Genomic DNA, 27772 nt, shown 5'->3' with positions numbered 1-27772 from the left:
CAAATTTACTGATTTAGTTTGCAATATCCCAAGCTACACTCACTGAGCTGAGTCTCTGGTCCTTCGGGTCACAGCGTGGATTAAAGTGTCATGCCCAGAGCCAATCGCATGTTGCTCTTCTCCTCCGGTTAATTTCTTCGTCTCCTCTCCCACCACAGTCCCCAGGGAGTTCTCCACATATTGACGGAGGTACTTGACAAACTCATAACTGAAAGCAAAGCGGTAACCATTTACTGCACAAACAGAAACATACTGAGAACAAAAACTGCAGACATTTAAATGGTGTTGTATTATTTGTGAGCGGCCGTACTTGTGGAAGTTCTTGTCAGTCTCTTCCAGATGGAGGAGGATCTCTTCAGCACATTCAGTTGATGGCGCGCCAGAGATCTGGTTGCTAATGCTTCTCAAAAGTTGTTTGAGGAGGGACTGTAGCTCCACCTCATCTTCAGCAGGCAACTGAGACATCTCTGCTGCTGGGGTAGGAAAGTAGAGACAAATAAATCAGAAATTTATTCCAAAATAGCCATTGATGTTGCATTTGCACAAATGTAGACAAAAATTTTGGCTGCTTTGTTGCGCAGTGCAAGCAGGACTCATGCTGCCCAAAGTTTATGACTGATGCTCCATGAGGAGGCTATGCAGAAGATTTTTTTTAAAGCCATTAATAAATCTTTGTGTATGTATATAAATATACAACAAAACGATGATTTTAAAAACTTAAAACTTGGTATAATTCAAGCCACAGATTCAAAGTCTGTGAATGGCTCAAGCATGATGATGTGGGCACTTTTAAGACACATTCTGTAACTTTTGACCTTAAAACTCACCACAGACCCAGTAATTAAGGTGTATACATGGTTACATAACCTGACTAAGACTGGTTGATTCTAACTATCTAAATTTGGTTGTTAAAGTTATTTCTGGTATAAAAGGTCGGGGGAAATTTTGTGTGTTTGTGTCTTTAACTGTTTAAAAATAAATGGATTAAAAAGATACTCCAATATGATCCAGTCATGATTAAGGTGATCATGGCAGTGGATAACTCATAGTATGGTTCATTTTGTTATCACATACTGCTGTGTAGGAAAATATAACCAAGAATGAAGGAATGAATTCAGAGTAAAAATGTCTTTCAAAAGAAAAAGTATCCGCATATTTAACCATAAAAGAAAATGGGTCAGCAGAAAGGCAAAACTCAGAAGCAAACAAGTAAATCTACCAAATCATCTCCAAAGCAGGGGTATGAAATACATTATTTGGAATGGGTAGTTCTTTCATATTATCTCTTAACCTTAAATTGAAATTTTATAGACATAAGTTCATCTTCATTCATAGCTAAAATAAATCATGACGCTTTATTTTCAGCTATTCATAAACACATTTCATTTGGTCTTAATTACAAAAAAGATCACATCAAATATTCCCTTCATCAAGAGATATGAGGGGAAACATTTCCACGATCAATTATATCGTTTAATTATCAATCAATTCCCAATCAGTTCATCTCCATCAGGTGAGAGTTGGCCATTCAGGCAAAGCTGGCGTTTTTTTTACACATATATATAACTGTCAACGTACTCATTTACACTCTCATACTCAAATAAATCTTTAAAGACAAATTAATACTTTATGGTTCAAAAAATATATACTTTATGGTTCACACTGAAACATAGTCAGGAGCTGAAGTCACGTGACCTTGCTTATTAGCTTCATCCTGCCAAAAAATAGAGGCAACGAAGCAAACATGAGAGAATATCAGCTAAATTTAGCTGCATTAACTGTTAAATACTAAAAATCCCAACAGAAAGGCACCATGTGAGGAACATTAGAAAGTCACCTTTTCTTTCTGCACAGGTAAACGCTTTTTATCCAGGTAGCATGTTGAGAACGCTTGCTAACGACAGCTGCGTCTCTATGGAAAATGGTGCATTGAAGGATATCCTTTCAAGCAAAGGAAATTAGAGCTGTACATTTTTATATACATAATAAAAAATAACCAATGTATCAGTGTAATGGAGAATTAGGCTTATTCTTAGAACATATGTATAATTCACATGTTATCACTGAGGACAATTAAATTGACACTAGAAATTATTACAAAATGCGTCAGCCTTTGAAAAAAGCTGTTCTGACCGTTTTTCTCGCGGGGCTTTGAAAGCAGCACCGTTGACGTACGTTATCACGTGGTTTAATGTTTTGTTCCTCGCCGGGTGAGACAGGATGCTTTTTCTGTTGAAAGAAATTTACTAATTTTATCTGGGATTTTCTTTCACAATATTTTGTACCTTTATATCTGAATCGTCAATTAACGCTTCATTTAAAAGTTTGACTTTTTGGTTGAATTATAAACAAGTAAAATCAGCGTCAGTGGACCATGGCGGCTGTTGACAGCTTTCAGTTTCTGTACAGAGAAATTTCTCGGTCGTGCAGCTCTTACTTTGAGACCCTGGCCCTTGTCGGGGCTCTGTACACGGCCAGCAGGGCAGTCATACTGCTCAGTGACTGCTGCACCTTGGTTAGGGTGCATTTCTTGCCGAGAATGATCCCATCTAAGAAGCTAAGCCAGAGATATGGTGACTGGGCTGTTATTTCTGGTAAGAATGAACCTCAGCACGTTGTTACAGCAATGTCTTATAAATTATGTCGATGTGCATTTTAATTAAGACGCATTATGTAAATATGAAGTGAAAATAGTCTAAATGCATGTGCTATTATTGCTTCTTTTCTCAAACAAACAAAAAAAAACCTATATGATCATGTTTAGTGTAATGCTAATTAGTTGCTCAAGTTTTAAAATTGCATGCTAATTTTTGTTTTTTTGTTTTTTAAAAAAACACACACACACAAACATAAAAATGTTTTGACCTTTAAGTCATCAAACCTCATATTCATTCATACCCTTTCATTAAAGAAGGAAAAAAAACACCTGCCTGTAAAATAAGCTGAAATTGACTAAAGTAATAATAAATTAAAAATTTCTGAAAATCATCACATTATTTTCTAATTCTGGTTCAATAGAAAATTTTTTTAATAAAAAGCAAACAAATCAGATAATTTATTCCACATTACATCAGTCATAAACTAATATTTAGTTGAACAATCTTTGAATGTTTCCGCTCCAGTCAGGTGTTTTCTGTTCCTCTCAGTCAGACTTCTGCACCTGTTGACAGGTATTTTGTCCCACTGTTCAACAGAAAAGTGCTCTAATTTGTCCAGGACACATTTGTTTGTTTGTTTTTCTTTCTTCAACTCAATTAAATGAAAAAACAGTGTCTTATATTACTAAATTATACTTTTGCAAATTTTTAATTATTGTTCCTTTTTTAAGTCTCCAGTTATTTGAGTGACTTGTAAATTCAGCCTTTTCTTTAATGAAAGGGGATGAAGATAGACAGAGAAATGGTGGGCATGTGTTCTGTGGTCCAATGACTCCACATTTCAGCTGCTTTTTTAGAAAAACTTACATCTGATCAAAGGGGGAAAAAAAACAGCATTTTATTCAGCACCTGTGATTTAAGAATTAAATTCCGACACGAGCACATCTCATTCCACTTTGCGAGGACAACAAAGCTGCATTCTGGCAAAGGATGAAATAATTTCTCACTAAAAGGATCAAATCAATATCAAGAACAGTTTGAAATGGGCTCCGACAGGCCTGAAGACCAGCAAAGCCAGAAACAAACCTTCATTTAGAAGCAAAGGAGAGGCAGGCTGTGGTTTAAAAAGACGACTGTAATCTTAATTTATCGGACTGGAGGAAGGTAATTTTCTCTGACAAGATCTAGATCCAACAACAGCTGTCTTCTGCTTCGACAGAGATTTGGAAAAGCTGACAAAGTGAGAATCACTGATGACCTCAATGTGCTTCAGCAAGGCTGGAGTCAAACAGATGTGTTATTCGTGAAGAATGCATTAATAAAGCCACATGCTTATCCTACAAACATTTGATAAATTATGGAAGGACTGTATTAATATGTCAAGCAGGACAATGCTCCGTACCACACAGCCTGGGGAATCAAGGTCCGATTCATGCTGAAGATCTCTGTAATGACGTCAAAAGGAAGACAAATAGTGACAAACGATCAAGTACAGCTGGAATGTTTCATTCTGAGCAGAAAAAGTGGAATAAAGTTACTCCGTAGCGATGTGAAAAACTGCCAAGTTGCATCCCAGAACCCAGTAAAGCTGTCGCCGTCCGCCTGATACCGATTTCTGAATGTCCTTTACTCAAAACGTAGTTTGTCTTCAACATGAGATTTGTTGTCTCACAATTTGTCATGTTCTGAAAACACTTCATCCTTCTCTGACACGTCATTTCCTTTAAAGTTTAAGCTCTAAAAGTTTAGTTTTATTTGGAAATTAAGAAAACTATTGTCAGTATCCTTCAAAAAATAAGAAAGGATGTTCAGTTTACTGAGGAACAAGTGCTTTTGCTTTTATCTTTTCCAAAGCTGTGAATATGAAGAATTCAGGCATAAATCAGAATTTCAGAAACACTTACATTTACCTCCAGGACAATATCTGACATTATTCTGGTTTTGGGTTATATGTTCTCATAGTGAGGCCTTGCTGAAACGATCATGTCTGTAAGAAATGTTTTCTCTGTGCCGTCAGGTGCGTCTGAGCCTGTCGCCACAGCGTATGCAGAGGAGTTGGCCAGACACGGCATCAGCATCATCTTTGTCACTCGGGATGACGCCTCCGTTAGAGACGTCGCAGCATCCATCTCCCGACGCTACGGGGTTCAAACCGCAGTCGTCTCAGCCGACTTCTCTCTGGGCCACGCGGCGAGCAAGCCCATCCGAGAGGCAATAAGGGGCAAAGATATCGGCTTCTTGGTGAACTGTGTGGATGAATCATTGACCTTCCCTCAGAGCCTGATTGAAATGCCCGAGCAGGGCCTCTTGGATCAGGTGCATAAGAACGTCACAGTTGCTACTCTGATGACCCGGCTGGTTCTGCCGGGGATGGTGGAGCGCAGCAGAGGCGCTGTGGTCAATATATCATCAGCTGCCTGCTGCAGACCGCTGCGTGGAAGAGTGACGCTCACCGCCTTCACTGTGAGACGGAGCACCGACACACACATCTGCATCCTGTGCAAATCTTTTATCCACAGCAGAAGTTTTTAATAAAGGTTTACGTTTGTTTTCCTCTCTTGAGGAGATAATATTTATTTTCAGACTGAATTTCAGGTGGAATTGTTTGTTTCTCTGAAGCTGCATCACATTAATGACTGCTTTCCCAACGTTTCAGGGATACTTGGATCATTTCTCAAGAGCTCTCCACCTGGAGTACAGCAGCAGAGGGATCTTCATTCAGAGTTTGATCCCCTTCCAGGTAATCAGAGTGTGACATATTAGGCTCCATTAGCTGTTCTGGTGCTGCAAACTGGTTGGAAACATTTACGAGCAGATTTTAATGGGAAATGTTTCGGCGCAACATGAATCATCACTTCATCATCACAGCAAAAACTCAGCCTTAAAAAAAAAAAAAGAAAAAATTTACAAAAATGAGGTAAATATTGCTTAAAATAAGAAATTGTCTGCCAACAGAAGAAAATTTGGCTTGTCAAGACTTCCCAAAACAAGTAAAAATACTCTTAAAACGAGGAATTCTCTGGCATAAAAACTAAGAATTATCTTACCTTTTAAAAAAAAAAAAAAGCATATTTGAACTCAATTTAAGATTTTTAATCTTACTTGGATTTCAGTTTTTGCAGTGATATTTTTCACCGTTTTGTCTCTTTAGATAGCCTCAAGCAGGTTACAACCACCATCATCATCATCATCATCATCATCATCATCCTCTTCGCTATCATCGAGAGAAGGCTGGTTTGTTCCGAAGCCAGAGGTTTACGCTCGCCATGCCATCTCCACGCTGGGCGTCTCAAACAGAACCACCGGCTACTGGCCCCATACGCTGCAGGTCAGTGCACATTAAAGCTGCTTGTGATCCTCATGTTTGTGATCAACAGTTTATTGATTGATTGACCTGACAAAACCAGAATCTGAAACAAAAACAACTTTTCTGCTCACTCTCTCCTTCGCAGTTCGGACTGATGAGGTGCATCCCAGAGTCCATTTGGGTTCTCGGATCACGGGTGCTCAGCGCCAGCTAAGAACTGATGAAAACTCACAAACTGGATCTTATTGCTTGAGTTATTTTCATTTTCCAAGGCGGCCATTGCCATCGAGGTTTGTCGTTTAAAGCAAATGACCTTCATCTCTAAAGAAGCTGCAGAGTTAATAAAGCGTATAGATTATAATCTGCCCAATCCCGACGCTGCAAGGGCAGAAAACAGCATGATGACAAGGTTCTGAAGCTCTCCAGAGATGAACTTGTCATGGTTTGAAAGGCAAAAAAAGAGCAATCTTAATCATTCTTGCAGGTGCAAACTGCATGATCTCATAAACATAGAAGTTAAAAGGAAAATATCTAGTTGGAAAGTCATTATTCTGAAGAAAGAATTTCTATTTTGACTTCCAGACGCACACTTTGACCTCATTCCTGCGTGAGCTGAGTTGAACTAAACAAACATTGTGATATTTAAAGAGGTGTTTGCTGTCAGCTTTAACCAACTCAGAGTGCAGAATTTGGCACAAATATGCACAGTCAATATTTGTAAAAAACTAAAAATAAAAGTCACAAAACAGCGTAGAGTGACGTATGGAAAAGATCCATCCTGCAACATTACATCCTCTTAAGCCAGCACAAACCTGAGCACACTGCGCTCGTTTTGTCTTCAGCCTATCTGGCTCGCTGGTGGAAAGATAAGTCCAGCATGCCATACGTTTAAAGTGTTTACAGGCAGGTATGAGTGTGTGACGATGGAGAGTGAAAGCGTTTGATGAATGCAGCTCAATACGAGCTTCCAGCGTCATCTGGAGTGATTTAAAATGCAGTGAAGAGTGACGCGTTTGTTGATGTTGCTCTAAAATTATATATCTGAGTAAAACTTGAATAAACTGTGTGAAGTTGTTGCAAAACTATTTTATGTGTCGTTGCAGGTTAGAATTAGACGAATAAATAAAACCCGTCTTCCATTCCCTCCTGTCTGTCCAGTTCATTGTTACTGCTGAGTTTAACTGGTTGAAGTTCAGAAGGCTGAGTCTCAGTCTAACCCGTGTGTTTATTGTTTTCAGCGTACGACCTGATAAGTGAACTTAGTCAACAGGTTGAAGGCCAGATGGGCACACTTTGTTTTTTTTCCCTCTTTAAAACATCAGGAGCTTGTAAATTATTGACATCTATGAGCAGACAGACTGCACAGCTTCAGATAAGCCAGGTCGGGTCAGAGGCTGTTTACAAATCACACAAACACACGTGAGCAAGCTGATGCTATGTAGTTGTTGGAGAAAATGAGCCAAAATCCAGAAGCAAAGTGTGAAAAACTGCATCCACTCTGTTTCCTAATGCAGATCAAATAAGCTGATCATGATCAGCCTGTAAAAAGATGAGAAGGGATCTTCAAATGCAGATGTGTGTGAAGGCAATGTCATGCAGGAAAGACACCAGCAGTAATCAATTAGACACATTTTCTGCTGCACTGGGAAGAGTTTTATCTCTCCAAACTATCTGGAGTCAAACTTTCTACATAGAGAAACATCCAGAACATCTAACCCAGCTACAAAAGTTCCCATGAAGGTCGGACCATGCAGAAAGAGCTACATCTGAAAGTCTCCAGCTCTCAGCATGTTAAATATTAAAGTTTACAAAAGTCTAATTAGAAAAAGGCTGGAAGGGTTGCAGGAGAAAGCCTCTTCTCTTAAAGGGTTCCTATGATGGCATTTGGAGTTTTCTGAGCTTTCTACAGTGTTACGGTGTTGAATCCTCATCAGACATGTGAACGGCACTGTTTTTTTATCACCTAAACGCATGTTTGAGTTTAAGTTTGAGTTCCAGCACTCTCTCCATTCGGTTTCCATGGCGACGAAAAACACGGTGTTTTAGAGAGTTTTTTCTACTTGGAAATCCTTGTGACGTCCCGGGGGATAAGGTTCGGTGATTGGTTACCTTCTACTGGTTAACAAGGGAATGTACAAATACATCAGGCGGGTGGAAAACGTGGGATAAAGTTATTTCCAACGATGGCTGGTGAGTTTACCAAAGGGAGACATCCTGCTGCATTCGTTGCTGTGGGTTGCTGTTTTCCACTTCGTTTTCAGGCTCTGATTCAGGTTCCAACATGTAGGGCTGTATGCTATGTGATGACATAGTATTTTGTTTTTTTCTTGAGTTCATATGAGCCTAATCCTTCTGTTTATGAGATGTTACAATGACGGTGAAAGCAGGTGCGGTGCGCGCTCCCGATGTAGTGCAGTGGCGGGAGGCGGGGCTTAATGCGGAAGAGTCTCAATCCACTTGTTTTGCCCGCAGGCTGATCTGACAGCCTACGGAGAGGGTCAGTCTGAAGTAAATAAAGCCATTTGTGACAATGACTCCATCAATCCCAGCCCTTCTGGTCTCAGAAATAAAAATAAATTAGCCTGAAATGAACAAAATAGTTCCACTTTAACAAAAAAAAAAAAAAAAAAAGGCTTCGGTTTGCAAAGCTGCTTCTGAAAAACAAGACTTCTGGAACAATGTCCTTCAGACAAAACAGACCAAAGTGGAGATGCTCCAACACGATACACACCGGCATATTTGGAGAAAACCAAACAGTAAAGCAGCACAAACTCTTCCATCACCATGCTGATCAGAGAGAGATGAAGACTTGGTTCATGAGCTGCTAAACTAACAGCTAAATCCTCGCTAAACTTACGTCAGAGGAATTCTGCTGGATAGAATTCTCCTGCTTTGGTACAAGCTGTGATTTAAACACCAGGTTAAAGGTTAGATACGTTTTCTCTCTGAAATACTGAGCATGATGATTGTAGATTTACATGCAAATAAAAAAGGAAAAGCAACAAAAACGCTGAAAAGTATATAAAAATTTTGTTAAAAAAAACCAAAACACTTCATTGGACGTTCAGGTTTAAACAGTCGTAAGGAGGATTTAATTAAGTAGCTTCTTAGTTCATTTTAATCTAAATATATTCAAGAATTCTTCTACTTCTTTTTTTTTAAAGATATTTATCTATCTCCATTTTCCTGAGATGTATAAGAGGAATAAAAGGTGCTGGCAGTGAATCATCACCATCATTTTGCTCAAATTTAGCATCTCAGGTGTCTGAGCTAGTCCTGCCGACCTCCACATGCTTCCAGAAGCTACACAGCTTCCCCCCCCCCCCAGTGAATCTTATTGAGTTACACAGATTTTAAGTTCATGTGTTTGTCAATTTACAGTGTTTTAAACCATCAATATACCAACTCCTTTAAAATCAACCACATTTGTCTCTTAATCGTAACTTCTGTCATTTTGTAAAAATCTGCATCAGTAAGTCGAGTAAAATTCCAGAGAATTAATTCAGAAATAAGACAAAACAGTGTGTTTGGCTGAACTTCAGCCTAGTTTTTGCTTCCAGCAGCCGCTCACCTTCAGCGTTGGAACTGGGGGTAAATTGTTTTGGTTAGGACGGTGTCCTTCCAGATAAGTGGGCGAATGAACAGCAGCACACGGCTGATTTCCTCTTTTCTCCCTCCTCATCATCCTCGTGTGGCATCGCTCGCTTCTTCCACCTCTTCTCCATCTTTTCAGTTTGTTCAGCTGGTGAGTTGATTTTAAAACATATCATTTATTAGTCTACATTTCCAACAAGTTCATGAAACTGGTGTTTTAAATAACATTTAGGGACAGATTTATAGATTTATGATGTAGGACTCATGTTTTGGCTGTCAGTGTTTGGTTTATATGTGATTTTTTACCTTTTTTTTTGCTGCCTTGTACTGTTTTTAATGCTTTCATTGCAACATCTTTAATGCTTTTATTGTTTTTAATGTAAAGTACTTTGAATTGTTTTGTACTTGATGATGTACAAATAAACTTGACTTGCCTGGTGTGTAAATTAGCCATATGAAGAGACTAGAAAAGTTTAATTTTCTGATGGGAGGGGGGGTTGTCACAGCTTGGTAAAAATCCTAATAAAAACAGAACAATTAAACATATAATGTAAACATTTAACCCTTGATCAGGCAAGTGACTATTTTTGATTATTTTGTTTTCTTTCAATTTCCACATAAAACACATTTTTAATAAAGATGTAACAACAGAATGGAGGTCTTGGTACCAGAAGGACAATTTAGGTTAAAAGGTCTAATTTCACAGTATTTCCTTGAGTGGCCTATAAAGAGTGAACAGAAATAGTATAAAGCAACATTTTATGACAAATTTCACTCCCAGGTTGAGTTAAACTTATCTCCCCAGCAGGTGCCAAAGTGAAGCTGACTGCTCACATTCTTGTGTTTAAGATGTGGAACAGTCACGGTGTTGCTGCCCTGAAGATAAACCTGTTTTGGAGACTGGAAATCAGAAGCTGTGGCTTCTATCTGCAAAGTCACAAGACTGAAAAACAGCAAAAGTTTGGACCTGATAGAGAATATATTTTAAAATCCAAAACTTAAGCAGAATAAGAGTTTAAACAGCTAAAAAGTCTGTTTTTCTGTGCAGCTTTATTTTACAGGAAACAGTCTAAACACTCAGACAAGCTATGATTTCTTCCAGTTGTCTTCAGGAAAAGTTCTCCAACTTTCTTTACAGATTTTTTAGAGCTTTTCTTCGGATGTTTCTGCCTTTTATTCTCCAGATTATTCCACGCTGCTTTAAGGTCGCAGGCCGGGCTGTGGGGACGATTCAGACCTGTTGCGACTGATTTTCAGTCCAGTCAAACCCCAGCGAAGCTGGAAACATCTGCAGAACAGACTGCAGGGTTTGCAGAGATCAGTTCTTCTCCGTCTCAGGCCCAGCTTTGGTATTTATAGGTAAATCTAAACCGATGCCGGAGACTGCTTTGTTTCCATGAGGCTCACCATCTGCTAGCAGAGAGCTGCTCGGTTCGGTACAAACGCTGCAGCCCTGCACGTTTTCATTGTTTCCCTGCTCCATCACACCTGGAATGAAATTAATGAGTAATTATGCAGAACCTGATAAGCTATTGGTTCCAGTTTATTTTCAGTCAGGTGTGTTGTAGCAGAGACACATGGAAAAACAGCAGGAATGTAGCCCACAGTGGACAAAACTGTTTATTTAACGTAAACAGACGGTGTGCTAACAAGGATCTGTTATCATTAACCTGTTGGTATTATTTAGAGACTTTAGATACGATCTAAATTTGGCCTCATGTACATAAATTATGCATTTATCAGCGTGCTCTGTTTTTCTCCCCTCTGCTCTGCGGGAAAGGGTCTGCGGACTGTTTTTTTTTTTTTTCTTTTTCAATTCCTTGTTTGTTTTCCTTTTGAGGTTTAAAGTAAACAATGGTAAGAACTGACAACGAGTATGTAATGACTCCTATGCTTGTTCACGTTTCCAGTAAATAAAATGAAAAGTTAAAGGAAACAAACCAGTACTGCACATTTAAGTATGGTATCTTTTAACTGGTCTAGACTACCATCTAGACCAGACTACCGTCTTTTAATCATTTTAATTTAATTCAATTCAGTCATTTTGTTTGTTTTTATTGTAATTTTTGCAATATCTTAATGTGATTGTTTTTATATTCTGTAATGTTTTTAATGTTTTATTAACACACGCTGAATTGTTTTGCACATGAAATGCGCTGTACAAAAACTTGCCTTTAACATTCAGACCAATTCAGTCCTGCGAGGGACACAATCCAGCAGGTTTTCTATGTATTCTTGCTTCAACACACCTTAATAAAATAAATAAATCCAACAGCCTATCAGGTTCTTAACAACAACTCATTAATTTGAGTTAGTCGTGTTGGAGCGTGGATTCATGGAAAACCTGCTGGATTGTGGCCCTTGTAGAACCGAATCGAGTACTCCTGCTATTGATGACTATATATGTATTTCATAATGTTTTATTTATCGTGTCAAACAGATAGCAGGGCAAACGGCAAATGAAATGGGAGAATGGGAGCTCCTGGGCCGCCTCCTGGAAAAAGTTCAGAGCCACTCTTCAGTGATCGGCAAAGTCTGGCTCACCGTCCTCTTCATCTTCCGCATCATGGTTCTGCGCACTGGTGCTGAGAAGGTCTGATGATTAAATCCCCTGGAGTTAAATATGAGTCATTTCTGGTGTCCACATTAAAAACATGTCAAAGCAAACTAAAAGGTTTAAGCTGCAAAGATAAAAATGTAAAATACAAGGCAGCAACACATTATGAAAGTAATCCCTCTCCTCGTCCAGGTGTGGGGGGATGAGCAGTCTGACTTTGTCTGCAACACTCAGCAGCCCGGCTGTGAGAACGTCTGCTATGACCTCGCCTTCCCCATCTCTCACGTTCGATTTTGGGTTCTTCAGATTATCGCTATAGCAACTCCAAAGTTGCTATACCTCGGTCACGTGCTCCACGTTCTACACGTTGAGAAGAAGGTGGAGTATGACTGAATCCATCAACACTGTGAGGCAGACATTTATTTAGTCCCTTCTAGGAAACAGGACGATGAAATCTGTACCTGTGGTTTTTGCAAGCGCCTGTTAAGGTTAACAAAACATGTTTGTAAAGATCAGAGGGAACATATCATGTAAACCTTTTCTAATGCAGTCAGATGCTGGTCCATCTGATTCCATCTGACTTTGAACAACTCAAGCTGATTGTAATCGTTCCTATGAGGCAGGTTTGCCACCAGACCGCCTCATTATGTTGCGTTGATCAGAGCCCAATCAGGTTTAGAGTCCTGGACTGGTTTTACATCCAACTGGTTTTCTTTGGTTTGCACCAACACAAAGTTTTAGATTATGACCATTTCTCTGACATTTCCAGCTTTACAGCCCTTTTTATTGAGTTTTGGTGACACATTTTCACACCAGTTCCTCTAATTCCTAAACTCACATACGTGCCTAAACAAAAGTAGGCTAAATGGGTTCTATGTTCACTTCAGTATAACAATACCGAGGCAAAGAAGAGTACATTATTGACATGCATTCTACAGACAGCCTGAAACAGGCAACCAAAAAGGGTTAGTTGTGTTATAAAAAGGTTAAGGGGTTCATATCAGATGTGGTTTGTGTTGTGGACAGACATCGACACATTTAAGAAAGATTTTTAAAAGAAATAAATAAAAGAAAAAAGTCTCCTTCTGTGTAGCAGTGTTATTCGATTGTTCAGACACTTTCAGCATGTCAAAAATAATCCTGCTCAAATATGTTCGTTTGATTTTCAAACAAGGTTTAAATTCATTCTTCTTCATACTTATCAACCTAAAATCTAGAACAATGAAGCTATAATAAATGTTTTATATATTAGTTCAATTGTGCAAACAGTAAATTGAACAGAATTTCCCCAATCTTTCCAGGTATTTGTAAAAAATAAATAAAGAAAGAAAGAAATTCTTCGTTGGAAGTTTTGTAGCTCCTTTGTGGCCAAAGATCAATTAATGCAACTTTTGAATTATTAAAAAGTATTAACACATATTAAAAAACACCTGCAGTACATTATAAACACTTACAGCATATTACATTTTAAGTTGTTACATACAAAATGTTTTATTCAAAATTCTAATTTGATGGGCTGATAAGGCAGTTTCCTGATGAACACCAGTAACGGTGTCATTATAACTTGATGGTTTATTGTTAAACAAAATTTCTTAAAGAAGTTAAAACAATACTAGTGAACTTTTGGCAGATTTTCAGACCTGGGAGCTCCTTAAAGACAGCAAATTTAGCATCCTGTCTCTTCTCCGAGCTCTCTCCAGCCAGTGAAAGTCATTCTGATGTTTACTCTAGTTTGATGTCCTGCTTATGTTACTTTCTCTACAAGGTCAGTTTGCAGAAACTGACTTATATTAATGCTTTATGTATTAGAAGACAAAGTAAACAAATGAGAAATTTACAAGTTTTAATAAAAATGCTTTTTCCTTTAGAATTCTTCAAGTTTATAGCCAGTCACAAACAACGAATGAGATACCAGTGTAGAAAACAATGAGAAAGGGGTGTTTTCAACTGGAATATTTACACAAAAGTCAATTTGCCAATTTTATCTTGGACATCCAGTCACCTCGACATTCAGCCTCCAAATACAAAGTCACGCCGCAGAGACTAGCACAGAGGCTGCCAACCTGCAAACTGGTGGAACAACGACCTACAACTGGTCCAAATAAAGAAATATTATAGTATATAATAGCTTTCCCATGTTATCAGATAGTGGAATATATAGCTATTTATAAACATTAACTTATTTTACGAGTTGGAACTTTATGAGTGAAATACTTTCAGTGATTTTGCACAATGTGAGCCATTGCATTCTGATATTTTAACCATATTAAGTGCTTTTTAAAGTAGCATCATCCAACTTTCTGACCTTAAAGTTCTGCATTTCCAACTCTTTTTGATGGCACAGTGGCTTTTAAAAATGAAGCTGTTGCTAATGCTCTGGTTGGGAAAAAGTTGTGAAATTATTTTTTCGGCCTTCAGAAGCTGCAGGCCATCGACAGCTCCAGGAATGTGCATAATGGATGTCTGTGAGCCATCAATTATTCAAAAACACAAAGCTTTAAGAGTTGCTCGAAAGCCTGATCAGTGTTTTAGTTGTCCATCCATCCATCCATTATCTAAACCGCTGAGTCCAATGACGGGTCGCGGGGAAGCTGGAGCCTATCCCAGCAGTCTTTGGGCCAAAGGTTGTTTTAGTTGTCGACATGCAGTAGTACATGCTCAAGTTGGCCTTATGTTTAAAGATTAGCCAGTATAAAATGTAAATAATTAATCACAAAGATTTCTGCTGTTTGGAACTGTAGGTGTGCAGATGTGGAACGAAACAGGCGTCCATTCTTATCCTAAATTCAATGCCTGAAGCTCTTGTGATTGATGGAAAAGTCTGACTCCTCCCTTCCTGTTCTTTTGATTTTAGTTGGCAGAGAAGATGAAGAAGCAGGCGGAGCTGGATGATCAGACCAGCCTCTTCATTAGAAAGGTCTACAAAGTCCCCAAGTACACCAAAAGCAGCGGGAAGATCAGCCTCCGCGGCCGCCTCCTTCGCAGTTACGTCCTCCATCTTTTTGCCAAGATCATCTTGGAAGCGTTATTTATTGTGGGTCAGTACTTTCTTTACGGTTTCACCCTGCAGCCTCGCTACGTGTGCACCCGCTTCCCCTGCCCTCACAAGGTGGACTGCTTCCTGTCCAGGCCCACTGAGAAATCTGTCATCATCTGGTTCATGCTGGTTGCAGCTGTAGTCTCGCTCCTACTCAGCATTGTCGAGCTGTTTTATCTGTGTGTGAAAGCTCTGAAGGAGTGCATGGCGAGGAGGCAAGACTACACCGTAACCCCGGTGACGCCCCCAAATTCAGAGAAGAAAGCGTTTAAAAGCAGGGTGGACGTGATCCAGAATTATGTCAACCTGGAGTTGGAGCCTCAAGGACGAAAGCTAGGGGTAAAAGGGATGAAGGGAAGGGTTGGAGAGGAGGCTAAAAGCGTGACGTGTGAGAGCAGCACAGAGGAGATCCAGATCTGACACATGGCCTGACTAACAGGCAGAGTTATACGCGTTCCCAGTCTAAAGGATTAAGATGGATTAGAGGGAATTATTTTGATATATGCAAAGTTTATGAGTTAACCTCATGTAGCCAAACGTTTCATATTTGATAGCTGAGATATTTTGCATCACTTTCTGGGAGAAACTGTTAAAGCCTTGTTGTACATGATCTGATGTCTGTCCCCGGGCCCCAATAGATACTAGGAAACAGAAGATTACAATAAAATAAAGTTTATCTATAACATAACAGTAATAAATGCTAAAAAAAAAAAAAAAAAAGAAATCTTTTAACATTGTTAAAATGACAGAATATAGATTTTGAAAATTGGACTTTTCTCCCCAGTTTTTCTTGGTTGGGCTTTAAATGGTTAAAGTAGACAAGTGGTTTCCAAACTTTTTCTGCAGGGCCCCCTTTTCATTGATGAGAATAATATAGAGTCTCCTTTCCCATCACATGAAACAAAGAAACAGACTAAAAAAATGAGAACAACGTTTTGGTACATGCAAAAGAATATGGTCTCATTATTACCCACATTGTTACCATTACTGGCAAAGCAGGGACAGATATGCACCATCATAGTTGTTGCTCTCTTTTTTTTATGACTTGAAGTCTCGTTGATTTATCCTAATTTCCTATTAGTACTTTTACAAATTTATCCAATGTAAAAACTCCCAAGTTTTATTTAGCCTTGCAGATCCCCCTTTGTCATAACACTGGCCCCCCCCTGGGGGGCCTGACCCCCAGTTTAGGAACCACTGAAGTAGACACTTACTTGTGATTGCTCTGAATAAGGCTGCAGCATTGCATCAATGCATTCCAACAGAGAGAAAGCCTCAAGAGAAACATACTAACACAGACTGATGATACGGTATCATGTTTTACCCTCGCAGGTCTCGTTTCTCTCTCTCTCTCACACACACACACACACACACACACACACACACACACACACACACACACACACACACACACACACTCGGCTTTCAACCGAGCACGAGGCTCAGTTTCTGTTTCTTTTGGTTGATTTAATTTATAGTTTGAATTTTTCTTAATGTTTATTCTTTTAAATTATTTATCGTTTTTAAAATGATAAACAATACATCATTTACTTCCTTGTTAATTGTTTCATTTTTATTGTGTTGCTTTATCCAGATATACAGCACTTTGTTTCAACAAAGGTTGTTTTAAAGGGTTTTATCAACAAAGTTGAATTGAGTTATGTTCTATTTTTTTTTTTTTTTTTAAAGTCAAAACATTTAAGTTGTTGTGCAAAAAAACTTGAGTCAAAAATTCTTTTTAAGGAAACATAATAAATGCATTTAAAATAAATTATGAGAATGTCCATTTTAACTCCTTACCTGATGAATTTCCTCAGTGATCTGTGCAGAGTTTCCCTGCAGGAACACATCCGGATGCTCATCAGACTTAATTAGCAGAATGCAGAGCTTGAAGTTAAACTCTGCATTCTGCTAATTAGCCATTGATTGAAGTCAGGTGTGTTGCAGCAGGGAAACTCTGAAAACTTGCAGGACTGTAGCCCTCGAGGCCCGGAGTTGCCCACCCCTCCTCTAATCAGTCCTAACTCCTCACACCAGCAGTTCCAGTGTTTCTGCTCGCCGTAGCTGCAGGGTGGAGGTGGTGTGAAGAGATGGGAATGTCCAGCTTCAGTAAACACAACTCATTCGCATGCAAAGTGTTGCTTCAACTGACTGCAAGAAGCCGTTAGCATCATGAAATACACAAAGCAAGCCTTTTGTTTCTTTTTCACATTCTAAAGAGCAACAATTTTAAATACATAAAAAACTTGATCAGAAATTTGATACTTTTAGTTCATGTTTATATTGTAAAGCTGCTTTTTTTGTTCAATAAACATTAAATTCTGACTTGCGTGGAGCTAATTTGTGTATTTTCAACATGAATCAGGAGAAATCAGTCATAAAAAACAGACTGTTTTCACTCCTTTTAACTGTTTTTTTTAATTTATTACTAAAAAATCAAGGATAAAGCCAAAATTATTTCTTCATAAGCAGTTGAGGCATCTAATTAGGATCTCTAATTAGAAACATGATACTCTCCACCAGCGAGACCTTTAAACTTCAAAGATACATCTTTTTTTTATTGATATGACTGAGACAATTAGAAAATTGGGAAGATAACTTCCTCTCTGCAAAACTAAACTTTGGTTCCTGAAACTCCGACTTGGCCAAACATTGGTGAAGCCTCCAGCTGGACGCAGGTGATTCTGAGTCACATATTACTGTGGAGAACAGATTATCTGGTTGAACGTTATCTGCAAGCTCCTTTCACACAGAGAATATCAATAAATTACATGTCTGAACATTGTATAATCCTAAATTATTGATGAGGCTTTATAAGTCACCAATATGCTTCAGCGTGACTGGAAATTAACTCCAGATTCTGATTATTAATATTCATGTCAGTTCATCAACCTTAGTGTGATCATTTTTAAACCCACTGGTCCGGGCTTTTGGACCGGACACTCAGCACCTGTCAATTATTACATGCTGGTCCTCTTGGCAGTATCTGTCTTCAGCCCTCCTTTGCTGACGGAAACAACGTGACCTAAAAGCCAGATGTGTGTTGCATAATTTGGTCCCTCATGAGTCCCGGAGACCTCACCCAGCACAAAACTCCAAGGTCCAACTAGAGTTAGTGATCACTTCCAACCAGAGACTGTCTTTTCTGACCAGGTCAGCAGGTAAGTCGGAGCCCTTTTTCTTCTCTAAGACAAAGAAATCATTACTTTACAAATTACAGCTAGATGTTGAGTTTTTTGAAATGGCTTCATGTTGTTTTGTTCATGCATTATTTTATTCATTTCATCCCTCAAATTATCCACTTTTGTATGTTTACTAGGGCTGTGACGAAAGGCTTTTGTCTCAATTCAATTCAGTTCTGTTTTCTGGGTGCCGATTCCATTTAAATTTTGATTCTCAAAATTCTTCAATATTGATGATTTTTGTTGATTAAAAACAAACGATTTTTTTTTATTTTATAAAACTTCTTTTTGCTCGTATTTTTTTCTTGATTTCAGTGAGGAGAAAACAACACAGTAGCCAGACCATCATTCTGTTGCTATAACGCCCAAGAAGACAAGTAAAAGGATCAATATATACAATAAAAAATGTGACAAAAGTTTTATAGTGGATTCATTTTATTTAATTGAAACTAAATCAATTTTTTTAACAAAAAAAAAATCGATTTTAAAATTGTGAAACAAAAAAATCGATTCGATTTGATTTTCCCACCCCTAATGTTTTCTTCTAGTAAGAGGTCTTTCCCCTCTTTTCCTTTTAGTTTGATCTGTGCAGCTTTCCTTCCTGGATGATAAGCTTCCATTCAGATGTTGTTTGCAGAACATATTGATCAATTTGCTCGAGGCTCAAGAAGCTGATTTTTTTTTCCCCTTCCTTGTCGGGCAGCCACGTTCAAGAGCAGAAAAATGTATTTTCCATGGAGCGGTGTATGGATCAAATGATAAGCTGTACACTCTAAAAAATAGAGGTTCAAGATCAGGACATTTCTGTACCTATAGGTACATTTTAAAGAAATGTTCTCTCCAAAGTACAATACTGGTCTTTAAGAGACCAGAAGCACACCTTCAGAGTACGAAAAAGGGTTCAAAGTGACATAAAGTACAAATTTGTACCATTTCGACCATCAGGGTACCTGCAGCATTGAAAAATGTAATGTTAATGGCTGTAATGTTACAAACTAGAGCAGAGTTGAGTGATGACAGTAGTACTACTTAACAGTCATTTACTACACCAGACAATGAAGGTCAGATGCTGCAAACTAAGTGTATGGCTGCTCAGTATTTTGAGTTTTTGAAGATTATTTCTAGATTAAAGATAAGATAATATTTCTAAATTGCATGGACCAGGCCTAATGCTGTGGAAACATAAAAAAACATAACTTGATAAGGTGAGGTTGAACTTGATAAGGTACAAAAATAGACCAGAACTGAAGGGTACAGAAATGTCTCTCAAAAGAGTACACCCCCAGCGACAAGCATTTGTACCTTTTTAGGTACAAGCTGGTACCTCTATTTCTGAGTGTGTAGTTAAAGTTTGAGTAACAAGAAGTGGTTTTGAATCATTGCAGCTGATCCATTAATACCGTTTCCTCTCCTTTTTACACAGATTCGTATCTGAACATCATCAGTAAAGATGGGAGACTGGGGATTTCTGTCAACCTTACTGGAAAAAGTCCAGTCCCACTCCACAGTGATTGGGAAGATCTGGATGAGTGTCCTCTTCCTGTTTAGGATTATGGTTTTGGGAGCAGGTGCTGAAAGCGTGTGGGGTGACGAGCAGTCGGGTTTCGTCTGTAACACTCAACAACCTGGTTGCGAGAACGTCTGCTACGACAGGACCTTCCCCATCTCGCACATTCGCTTCTGGGTCCTCCAGATCATCTTCGTCTCCACACCAACGCTGGTCTACTTGGGTCACGCCATGCACGTCATCCACAAGGAGAACAAGCTGAGGGAGCAGCTGTCGAGCCCCGGGGGGCCCCGAAAGCTCAAAACACCCAAATACTCCGATGAAAAGGGACACTTGAAAATCAAGGGGAACCTGCTGGGAAGCTACCTGACCCAGCTTGTGGTGAAGATCCTCATCGAGGCTGCCTTCATTTTGGGGCAGTACTACCTGTATGGCTTCGTCATGGTCCCCATGTTCCCCTGCTCCAGGAAACCCTGCCCCTTCACCGTGGAGTGCTACATGTCCCGGCCCACCGAGAAAACCATCTTCATCATCTTCATGCTGGTGGTGGCCTGTGTCTCTCTCTTGCTCAACTTTGTTGAGTTGTTCTACCTGATCTGCACCAGGGTCAGGTGTGGCTCCAGGCGTCGTGCTCACAGGGTCACTTCAGCAGAAAACCCTGCCAGTCTGTCAGGTTCCAGGTGGCCCACAGCAGAGGACACGCTCAAGCAAAACAAGATGAACATGGAGCTGGAGAGCAACCACAGCATCGGAGGAAGCCTGGATGGAGCCAAAGAGGAGAAACGGCTACTAAACTGAGTTTAATAAACAGCTGCTGAGCAGTGGTTTTAAAAAATACTCATGTGACCATTAAAATACAGATTATGATCTAACATTTTTTGCCCCCAAGGATCCTGTTCAAACATTCAATGGACTGAAGTGAAGATGTGTATCAGTAGCTTTGTCATTGTGTAATCATGAATACAAGTTAGTGGCACAATGCTGGATTTTTACCTTTTTGTTAAACAGAAATCTACAAATGAACCTGTGCAATACTGATGTATTTATACACACCTGTGACTGTATGAGGAAGCAGAATATTGTTTAAGTTATTGTCATGTTCATTATTTAGAGCTTGTCTGGAGAAATTTGCTTGCTGAACAATGATGACAATGATTGTGGTGAAGCGTCGGCTTCCACTGATGAGACATTTTTTATGCTTTGTTGTTTTTAATAAATGATTCAAGTTGAAGAAATGACCGTCTCATTCATCTCTTTCAGTAAAATAGCAAGTTTTTCACCAAAATAACAAGACAGCTTACTGGAATATAAGATATTTTTCTTGATGATACAGCTTCACCTAATGAGTATTTCAATCAATCAATAGTTCCTTCATTAAGGGTCCCATTAAGGGTCCCATGTATCCCTGCATTCGTTAGCCGAGAAGCGGGTTCATATAATCGTAAATTATTATTTCCTAGAATCAAAAATGAATGATTTGTTCTGTCAGATGTCAGATTGCGTCATCCTTTGAGCCGTTTGTCTAATTTTAACCCCTCTGATAAAAAAAAACAGCATATTCACTATGAAGTAAGAATATCTGAACAAAAGTGCAGATAAACTCAGACAGCATGTCCACAATGACCACGTTGGCATGTTTTCTACATCCGTTCACAAAGTTCCCCAGTTAAATACACACTGTTGCAGCTTCCTGTTACAATTATTTCTGTTTTTATTGGAAAACCATCAGTAGATTCAGTTAAACTGACATTTCTGGTTAAAAATAATTGGTTATCAAGGCTAGTCGAGTGTTATCTATGAAATCATAAACTTTTCAGTATTTTGTCCTAAAGTTTGGCTTGTAGATACACACAAATATAAAGCTGCTCCATATTTCCATGAAATGAACAATATGAACATATTCAAACTAATTAAACATCCTTAACAGTAAAAGAATATGCCGAATATGTCCTGTATTGATATCATTGTAAAGCTTTGAACTTTCACAAAAGGACTCTTTATTCCTCGCCTGGTATCTCATGTTCATTGTGTAATATTCAACATTGTGTTCCTGCCCTTAGTACCAGACCTTGCTCTGGTTGCGAAGATACACATCAGAAAAATAGGTCTGAATTTGATAATTGTGTATGAAAAAAAAATCAATCAGAGATGATAACGAACAGTAAATGTTAACATGTAACAGAGTTGTAGTTTAAAGTGCTGTAAATCATTAACTTTTGCAACCATTCCAGTCAGCACTCAGCCCAAATTCGTCGGCTGGAGATTTATCATTTCCAGATGTCAACGTGACAGCTTGTGCTGTTGCATGAGTGGAACAAATCTAAAGTTCAAGGTATGGTAGACAGGTTTGGGTGGACCACTGGACTCTGCCATTCATCTCCGCTACAGGTGACGAGTCTGTTTCTCTGGAAAAAGACCTTTTAAATCCAAAGGTATGGCAATCTTTTAAAAATAAATTTTAATATGCACAAAAAGTACAGCTCAAGGTTTATAACATGTTTTTTCTGATTAAATGTTCATATTTTAACAAACTCAGCCTTGAAGTTTTATCAACTTGGATATGAATTTTTATGTAAAGATCTTATATTTTATTTTCAGTGTTTTTAGTCTCATTATTACTACGTGTTAGAAATGCCATCAGAAACAGCAGTATTATTGCATTTTTCTGCATTATTCAAATCAAACTTTATTTATAAAGCACTTTTCCTACAATAAAATGGAACACAAAGTGCTTTACACATGTATATCGGCTGCTCTTTATTGACTTGAATCTTAAGGCAGCAAACATCTACAGAATTTTTACATTTTTGTATTTCTCTAAATGAAAAAAAAGCTGCAGGTCAGACTCAGGTCTTTGATAGTCACTGCCCCGCGGGTTTTACATGTTTCCCTGCTTCAACACATCCGATTCGTATTAAATGGATCCAGCAACAGGTATTGCACAATGATCCATAAGTCGAATGCATTGAAGCAGGGAAACATTGAAAACATTTGAAGATTGGAGGTTGAGAGCCCATACTTTTGGGATAAACAGTAAATTATCTCAGTAACACCCTAACATTAAAATATGTTATTCCTGGGTTGTTTTCTTGATTGTTTGTTTGTTTTCCCCTTTTTTTTTAAAGCTAAAACTGTTTTATTATCCATTGTTGGTAATATGTAAGTAATAAAATCTACTATATAATATGGAAAAGCAATATGGAAACATTTTGCATTTGATTGCAGCAACCATGGGAGAGTGGGGTTTTCTATCCTCTCTACTGAATAAGGTGCAGTCCCACTCCAGCGTTGTTGGGAAGGTCTGGCTAAGCGTGCTTTTCATCTTCAGGATCATGGTACTTGGAGCTGGAGCAGAAAAGGTCTGCCTCAGATTTTTCATGATTTAGTTTTTTTAACATTTGATATTTTCTATACATGTCATATATATATATATATATATATATATATATATATATATATATATATATATATATATATATATATATATATATATATACGTATATATATATATATATATATATATATATATATATATATATATATATATATATATATATATATATATATATATATATATATATATATATATATAGTTCTGCGTTTGTGTCAGAAATGAAATGCCGCCCTCTGGTGGCCACAAAGTGGTACAAATGCAGAACCAGTTTTGTGCCGGTTGGGTTGTATTTCTATACATTTTCACTGCAAACATTGAGTTGACACTTATTTCCCAAAAACTGCTCCTCATCACTCTGATTACCGGTTTTCTTAAATGAGATTGCTAAATATCTATTGCAAATTTGGACTTTATTTTCAGTGCAATGCTTGTGAAGAGAATGCTGATTTATGTCTGCAACAAAAGAGCAGTTTGTTTGTTGTATATATACAACATATGTTATGGTCTTGTTTAAACCCTAATATTCTTTCATTCTATTTACACTTTGTATTCCGTTAAAGTGGTCTCACACAGTATCCAGGCTTTCTAAAAGGTCTTTAAGTATCTTTCTTTTGAATTTTTAGCTGCATTTTCACCCGTTTTCAGTTTTTGAACATGATTTCATATTTGCATACCTTTACAATAATCTCTAATCTGAACATTGCAGGTTTGGGGTGATGAGCAGTCCAAAATGATCTGTAATACCAAACAACCGGGTTGCAAGAATGTCTGCTACGACTATGCCTTTCCAATCTCACACATACGGTTCTGGGTCCTGCAGATCATCTTTGTTTCGACACCAACACTCATCTACCTCGGTCATGTCATACACGTCATCCACCAAGAGAATAAGCTGAGAGAGCAAATGAAAAACAGCTCTAATGAAGTCCTGAAAAGTCCAAAATACTCTGATGAAAAGGGGCATGTTAAGATTAAAGGTAATCTGCTGCGGAACTACATGACATCCATCTTATTCAGAATCCTTCTGGAGATAGCTTTCATTGTAGGGCAGTATTACCTGTATGGGTTCGTCATGGACCCACTCATTGTCTGCTCCCGAGCGCCATGTCCCTTCACCGTGGAGTGTTACATGTCTCGACCCACTGAGAAAACCATCTTCATCATCTTCATGCTGGTGATGTCCTGCATCTCTCTTCTGCTTAACGTGGCTGAGATCTTCTACCTGGCATGCTGTCAATCATCCAGAAGGAAAGTAAAAACAGTGGCAGCACCAGCTATCGCCCTTCATCCCCGTTTCACCAGCGACAGCCTGATGAAAAATCAGAAGCTTGGCCTCCATGATTCCAGCACAGCCTAAGAGATGTTCTATAAATCCTCTTCAAAGTAGCACTGTAACTAGTAGTTTTCACTTTAAAAACATGATTCTGACTCATTTAAAAAGGTCAGAAAGTTATATTCTGCTACTTTATGAGGCAATATAACAGCAAAACTTTCAGGATGCAGTGATGCATATTTGTGCAAAATCCTTAAGTTATTCATTTTTAAAAAAAAATCCAACTTTTAAAAAAATGTTTACAAATAGCTAAATATTCCAATATTTAACAACACAAAAGAGCAATAAATATATGTCAGCTTACATTGTCAGTGGAGCAAACTTTTAGCCTGTTTATTTTCCCCCTTTTTTTTGCTTTCTGTTTTCTGATGTGATTACCATCATCATTTTGTAGAGCAGCTGTACAGTCATACTCAAGTGTCTCAGCACCCTCCCATGAAAAGAGTGAAAATAGATTTAAATGTTGTAAATCATAATTTAGTGAAAAGACACACTGTGTTTGAACTGTGGCTTAAAAGAATAATATATAATCTTTCCAGAAAAATGTAACATTGAATTTGTTAGCAAAGTCATTTGACTTTTAGTCTATTATTTTCACAGTTCATATATATATATATATATATATATATATATATATATATATATATATATATATATATACATGGATGTATTTATGTACAACTACATTTTATCCTGATTTAATGCGATAAAGCAAATCTGTAAGGAGGTGATCCATAAGCATATTGTGCTGTGACTTTGTGTTCAGAGGCTGAATTGACATTTGTGTAAATATTGATAAGCACCTCTTTCTCAATGTTTTCTATACTGATATGGTTTCTTGTTCTTTGTGTTTGTAACTAATTGTAAACTTGGTAAATTCATAAAGAAAAAAGGATGTTTAATAAAATATGTTGAGAATTTTTCATATTTATCAGCATCATTGTAACTGGATCACCATTTCTGAATAACCATGTCTATTTACCTATAAAAAAAAAAAAGAATCATCTACATGTTTCTTTTAAAGGAAATGTCACTGACAAGCTAAAGAGTGAACTCAAAATGCACTTTTAATGTTGATCCAAAGCTGAGGAAGTCAAAAAGCTAGAGGAAATCTCAAGCAAAGGAGCAACTCAGCAAAAAGAGGTGAGATGAGAAATTATATACCCAAACATGAGGGAAGCTGATGAAATTCAGGCGCAACATGAAGGCATGGCGAGTAATCAGATGAGCGGGAGAGGATGGGCTGACGGGATTAACCATAACAGGCACCAGTTCCTGGGCAACAAAAGTAGAAATATTTTGTGAAAGATGATCACCAAATTATCTGTATGTGTGTGTGTGTAGATCTACAGCTGCAGTGGTGCTAAACGCCTCACCCCACCGCTCACATCTCATAACTTGCACTTGTATATGCACTTGGACTTGTATATGCATGCACACACACATATCTATTGTTATTCTGGTTTTTCATGTTGTCACAGTGTGTCTTCCTTTCAGGTGCCCAGTATATCAGGAGCAATAGCAATATGTTTAGCACCACTGCAGCTGTGGATCAACCCAATAAGGGTCATCAGGGCCTGTTGACGATGTTGCTGTTGAGTGTCTTGGGAGTGGTGCATTGCTCCAGCAATACTAGGTTTTAGAAAATCCAGTCGAGAGCACAGCTTGCGTCCCATGAACAGCATAGCTGGTGGTTCTTTCGTTGTTGCGTGGGGGGTATTGCGGTACGTCAAGAGAAACGTATCAAGCCGTTGCTGCACTGGCGTTGTTCCTCTTGAAGACTTTAAGCGTGTTTAAATGTCTGCATGAAATGCTCTGCCAGGCATTAGTGGCAGGATGGTACGATACAGAGCGGATGTGCTTGACACCGTTTGACTTCAGGAATGTGCTAAACTCTTCAGAACAAAACTGTGGTCCATTGTCACTGACAAGAATGTGTGGGATACCATAGCAACTAAAAAGTCCCCTTAGCACTTGAATGGTCTTGCTGGCTGTGGTGCTGTCCATGATGTGCACCTCAGGCCATTTCGAATATGCGCCTACAACAACCAGATACATATGTCCTGCAAAGTCCACATGTATCCTTTCCCACGGACTGGGTGGCCACATCCACGGGTGTAATAGTGTTAGAGCAGGGTCTTTTTGTACACGCTGACATGTGTGGCAGGATTTTGCTTTGAGTTCAACTTGAGAGTCTATGCCGGGCCACCAAACATAACTGCAAGCTAAGCTATTCATCCTCACTATACCTGGATGTGCAGAGTGTAGCTCTTCCAGAACATGTGGGCGCAGCTTGGGTGGCACAATAACTTTCACACCCCACATGAGGCATCCTTGTTGAACTGTGAGCTCATGGCGACGCAGAATATAGGGTGACAACTCTTCATCTACGTCCTTAGAAGTTGGAAAATGACCAGTATTGACCATTTCCAAGATACGTGACAAAGTGGGGTCAGACATGGTGTCACGTCTGATCTTGGTGTGGCTGAATGGCAAAGTGTCCAACTGTGATGTGTAGAATACCTCTTCTGCTCCTGGTTTCTCAACAGAAGTATGCGGGAGCGGTAACCTCAAAAGTCCATCAGCATTGGCGTGTAATGCACCCTGACTGTATTGAATGGTGTAGTTGTGTGCGAACAGGAGGATTCGAGCTGCAGCCATGGATGGGGTGCTTTTCACTGGACTCAGAATGGCAGTTTGCATGTGATGGTCAGTGAGTAGAGTGAATTTATTACCATAAAGGTACAGATGAAACTTGCACACTCCAAATACTATCGCTAATGCCTCCCTCTCAATCTGAGCGTAGTTTCTTTCTGCCTTACTGAACGTTCGGGATGCATAGGCTTTTATTTTCGTGGTTGACGTTCATGTGGCGAAGTAAAAATATCAAATGTGCATTTTTTTTTTTTTTTTTAATTTATGCAAATGTTGTTAATGTACAACATTCTGTGTGAAAGTTTATATTTGATTTTGAACAAATGTATCAAATTCCACACCATTTCTTTGGTTTTATTTTCTGCCTTTGGTGTCGCCGTTTTCTATTTATCCAGATTTTGTGCGTACACTTTTCTTCACCATCAGGCATCACCTGGGAGAGCACAGTGCCTAACAGATATGGTGAAGCGGCACAAGCCAGATGAAGAGGCAGGTCAGGATTGTAGTGGGTGAGTACCTCCTGAGACACAAGGAGTGCTTTAGCCTTCTGGAACGCTGACTCACAGGCTGATGTCCACTGCCATTTCTTCTCTTTATGAAGCAGTTCAT

General features: G+C 38.6%; 4 protein-coding genes across 4 annotated transcripts in view; 3 read left to right on the top strand and 1 right to left on the bottom strand.

Moving 5' to 3' along the window:
• The window catches only part of tbc1d32 (TBC1 domain family, member 32), a 168832-nt gene extending 166920 nt beyond the window's left edge, over positions 1–1912 (bottom strand). Inside the window, exons 1-3 of the mRNA XM_079255902.1 lie at positions 1838–1912; positions 311–473; positions 44–208 (exon numbers count right to left, since the gene is read on the bottom strand). Of these exons, the coding sequence (XP_079112028.1) occupies positions 44–208; positions 311–465 (320 nt within the window). The 5' untranslated portion in view covers positions 466–473; positions 1838–1912. The remainder of the gene's footprint in view (positions 1–43; positions 209–310; positions 474–1837) is intronic.
• Positions 1913–2218: 306 nt separating this feature from the next.
• hsdl1 (hydroxysteroid dehydrogenase like 1) lies at positions 2219–6805 on the top strand. Its single transcript, XM_079255255.1, has 5 exons — positions 2219–2594; positions 4615–5060; positions 5254–5337; positions 5749–5925; positions 6050–6805. Exons 1-5 carry the CDS (start codon positions 2375–2377, stop codon positions 6116–6118), a joined length of 996 nt encoding a protein of 331 aa, XP_079111381.1. The 5' UTR covers positions 2219–2374; the 3' UTR covers positions 6119–6805.
• A 5157-nt stretch (positions 6806–11962) lies between these two features.
• On the top strand, positions 11963–15512 carry LOC306767632 (gap junction Cx32.7 protein-like; the record flags this gene model as incomplete). The annotated part of the gene is made up of 3 exons (XM_079255706.1): positions 11963–12091; positions 12248–12433; positions 14910–15512. 3 exons carry the CDS (start codon positions 11963–11965, stop codon positions 15510–15512), a joined length of 918 nt encoding a protein of 305 aa, XP_079111832.1.
• A 4212-nt stretch (positions 15513–19724) lies between these two features.
• Positions 19725–24532, top strand: LOC306767631 (gap junction Cx32.2 protein-like; the record flags this gene model as incomplete). Its single annotated transcript, XM_079255705.1, has 3 exons — positions 19725–20571; positions 23007–23140; positions 23882–24532. The coding sequence occupies 3 exons, from the start codon at positions 19725–19727 to the stop codon at positions 24530–24532; spliced, it is 1632 nt and encodes a 543-aa protein (XP_079111831.1).
• Between the last annotated feature and the right edge of the window lie 3240 nt (positions 24533–27772).

This window comes from Telmatherina bonti (genome assembly GCF_933228915.1).
Source record: "Telmatherina bonti genome assembly, chromosome: 16".
Taxonomy (NCBI): Eukaryota; Metazoa; Chordata; class Actinopteri; order Atheriniformes; family Telmatherinidae; genus Telmatherina; species Telmatherina bonti.
This window is presented reverse-complemented; position numbering and strand designations above follow the sequence as displayed.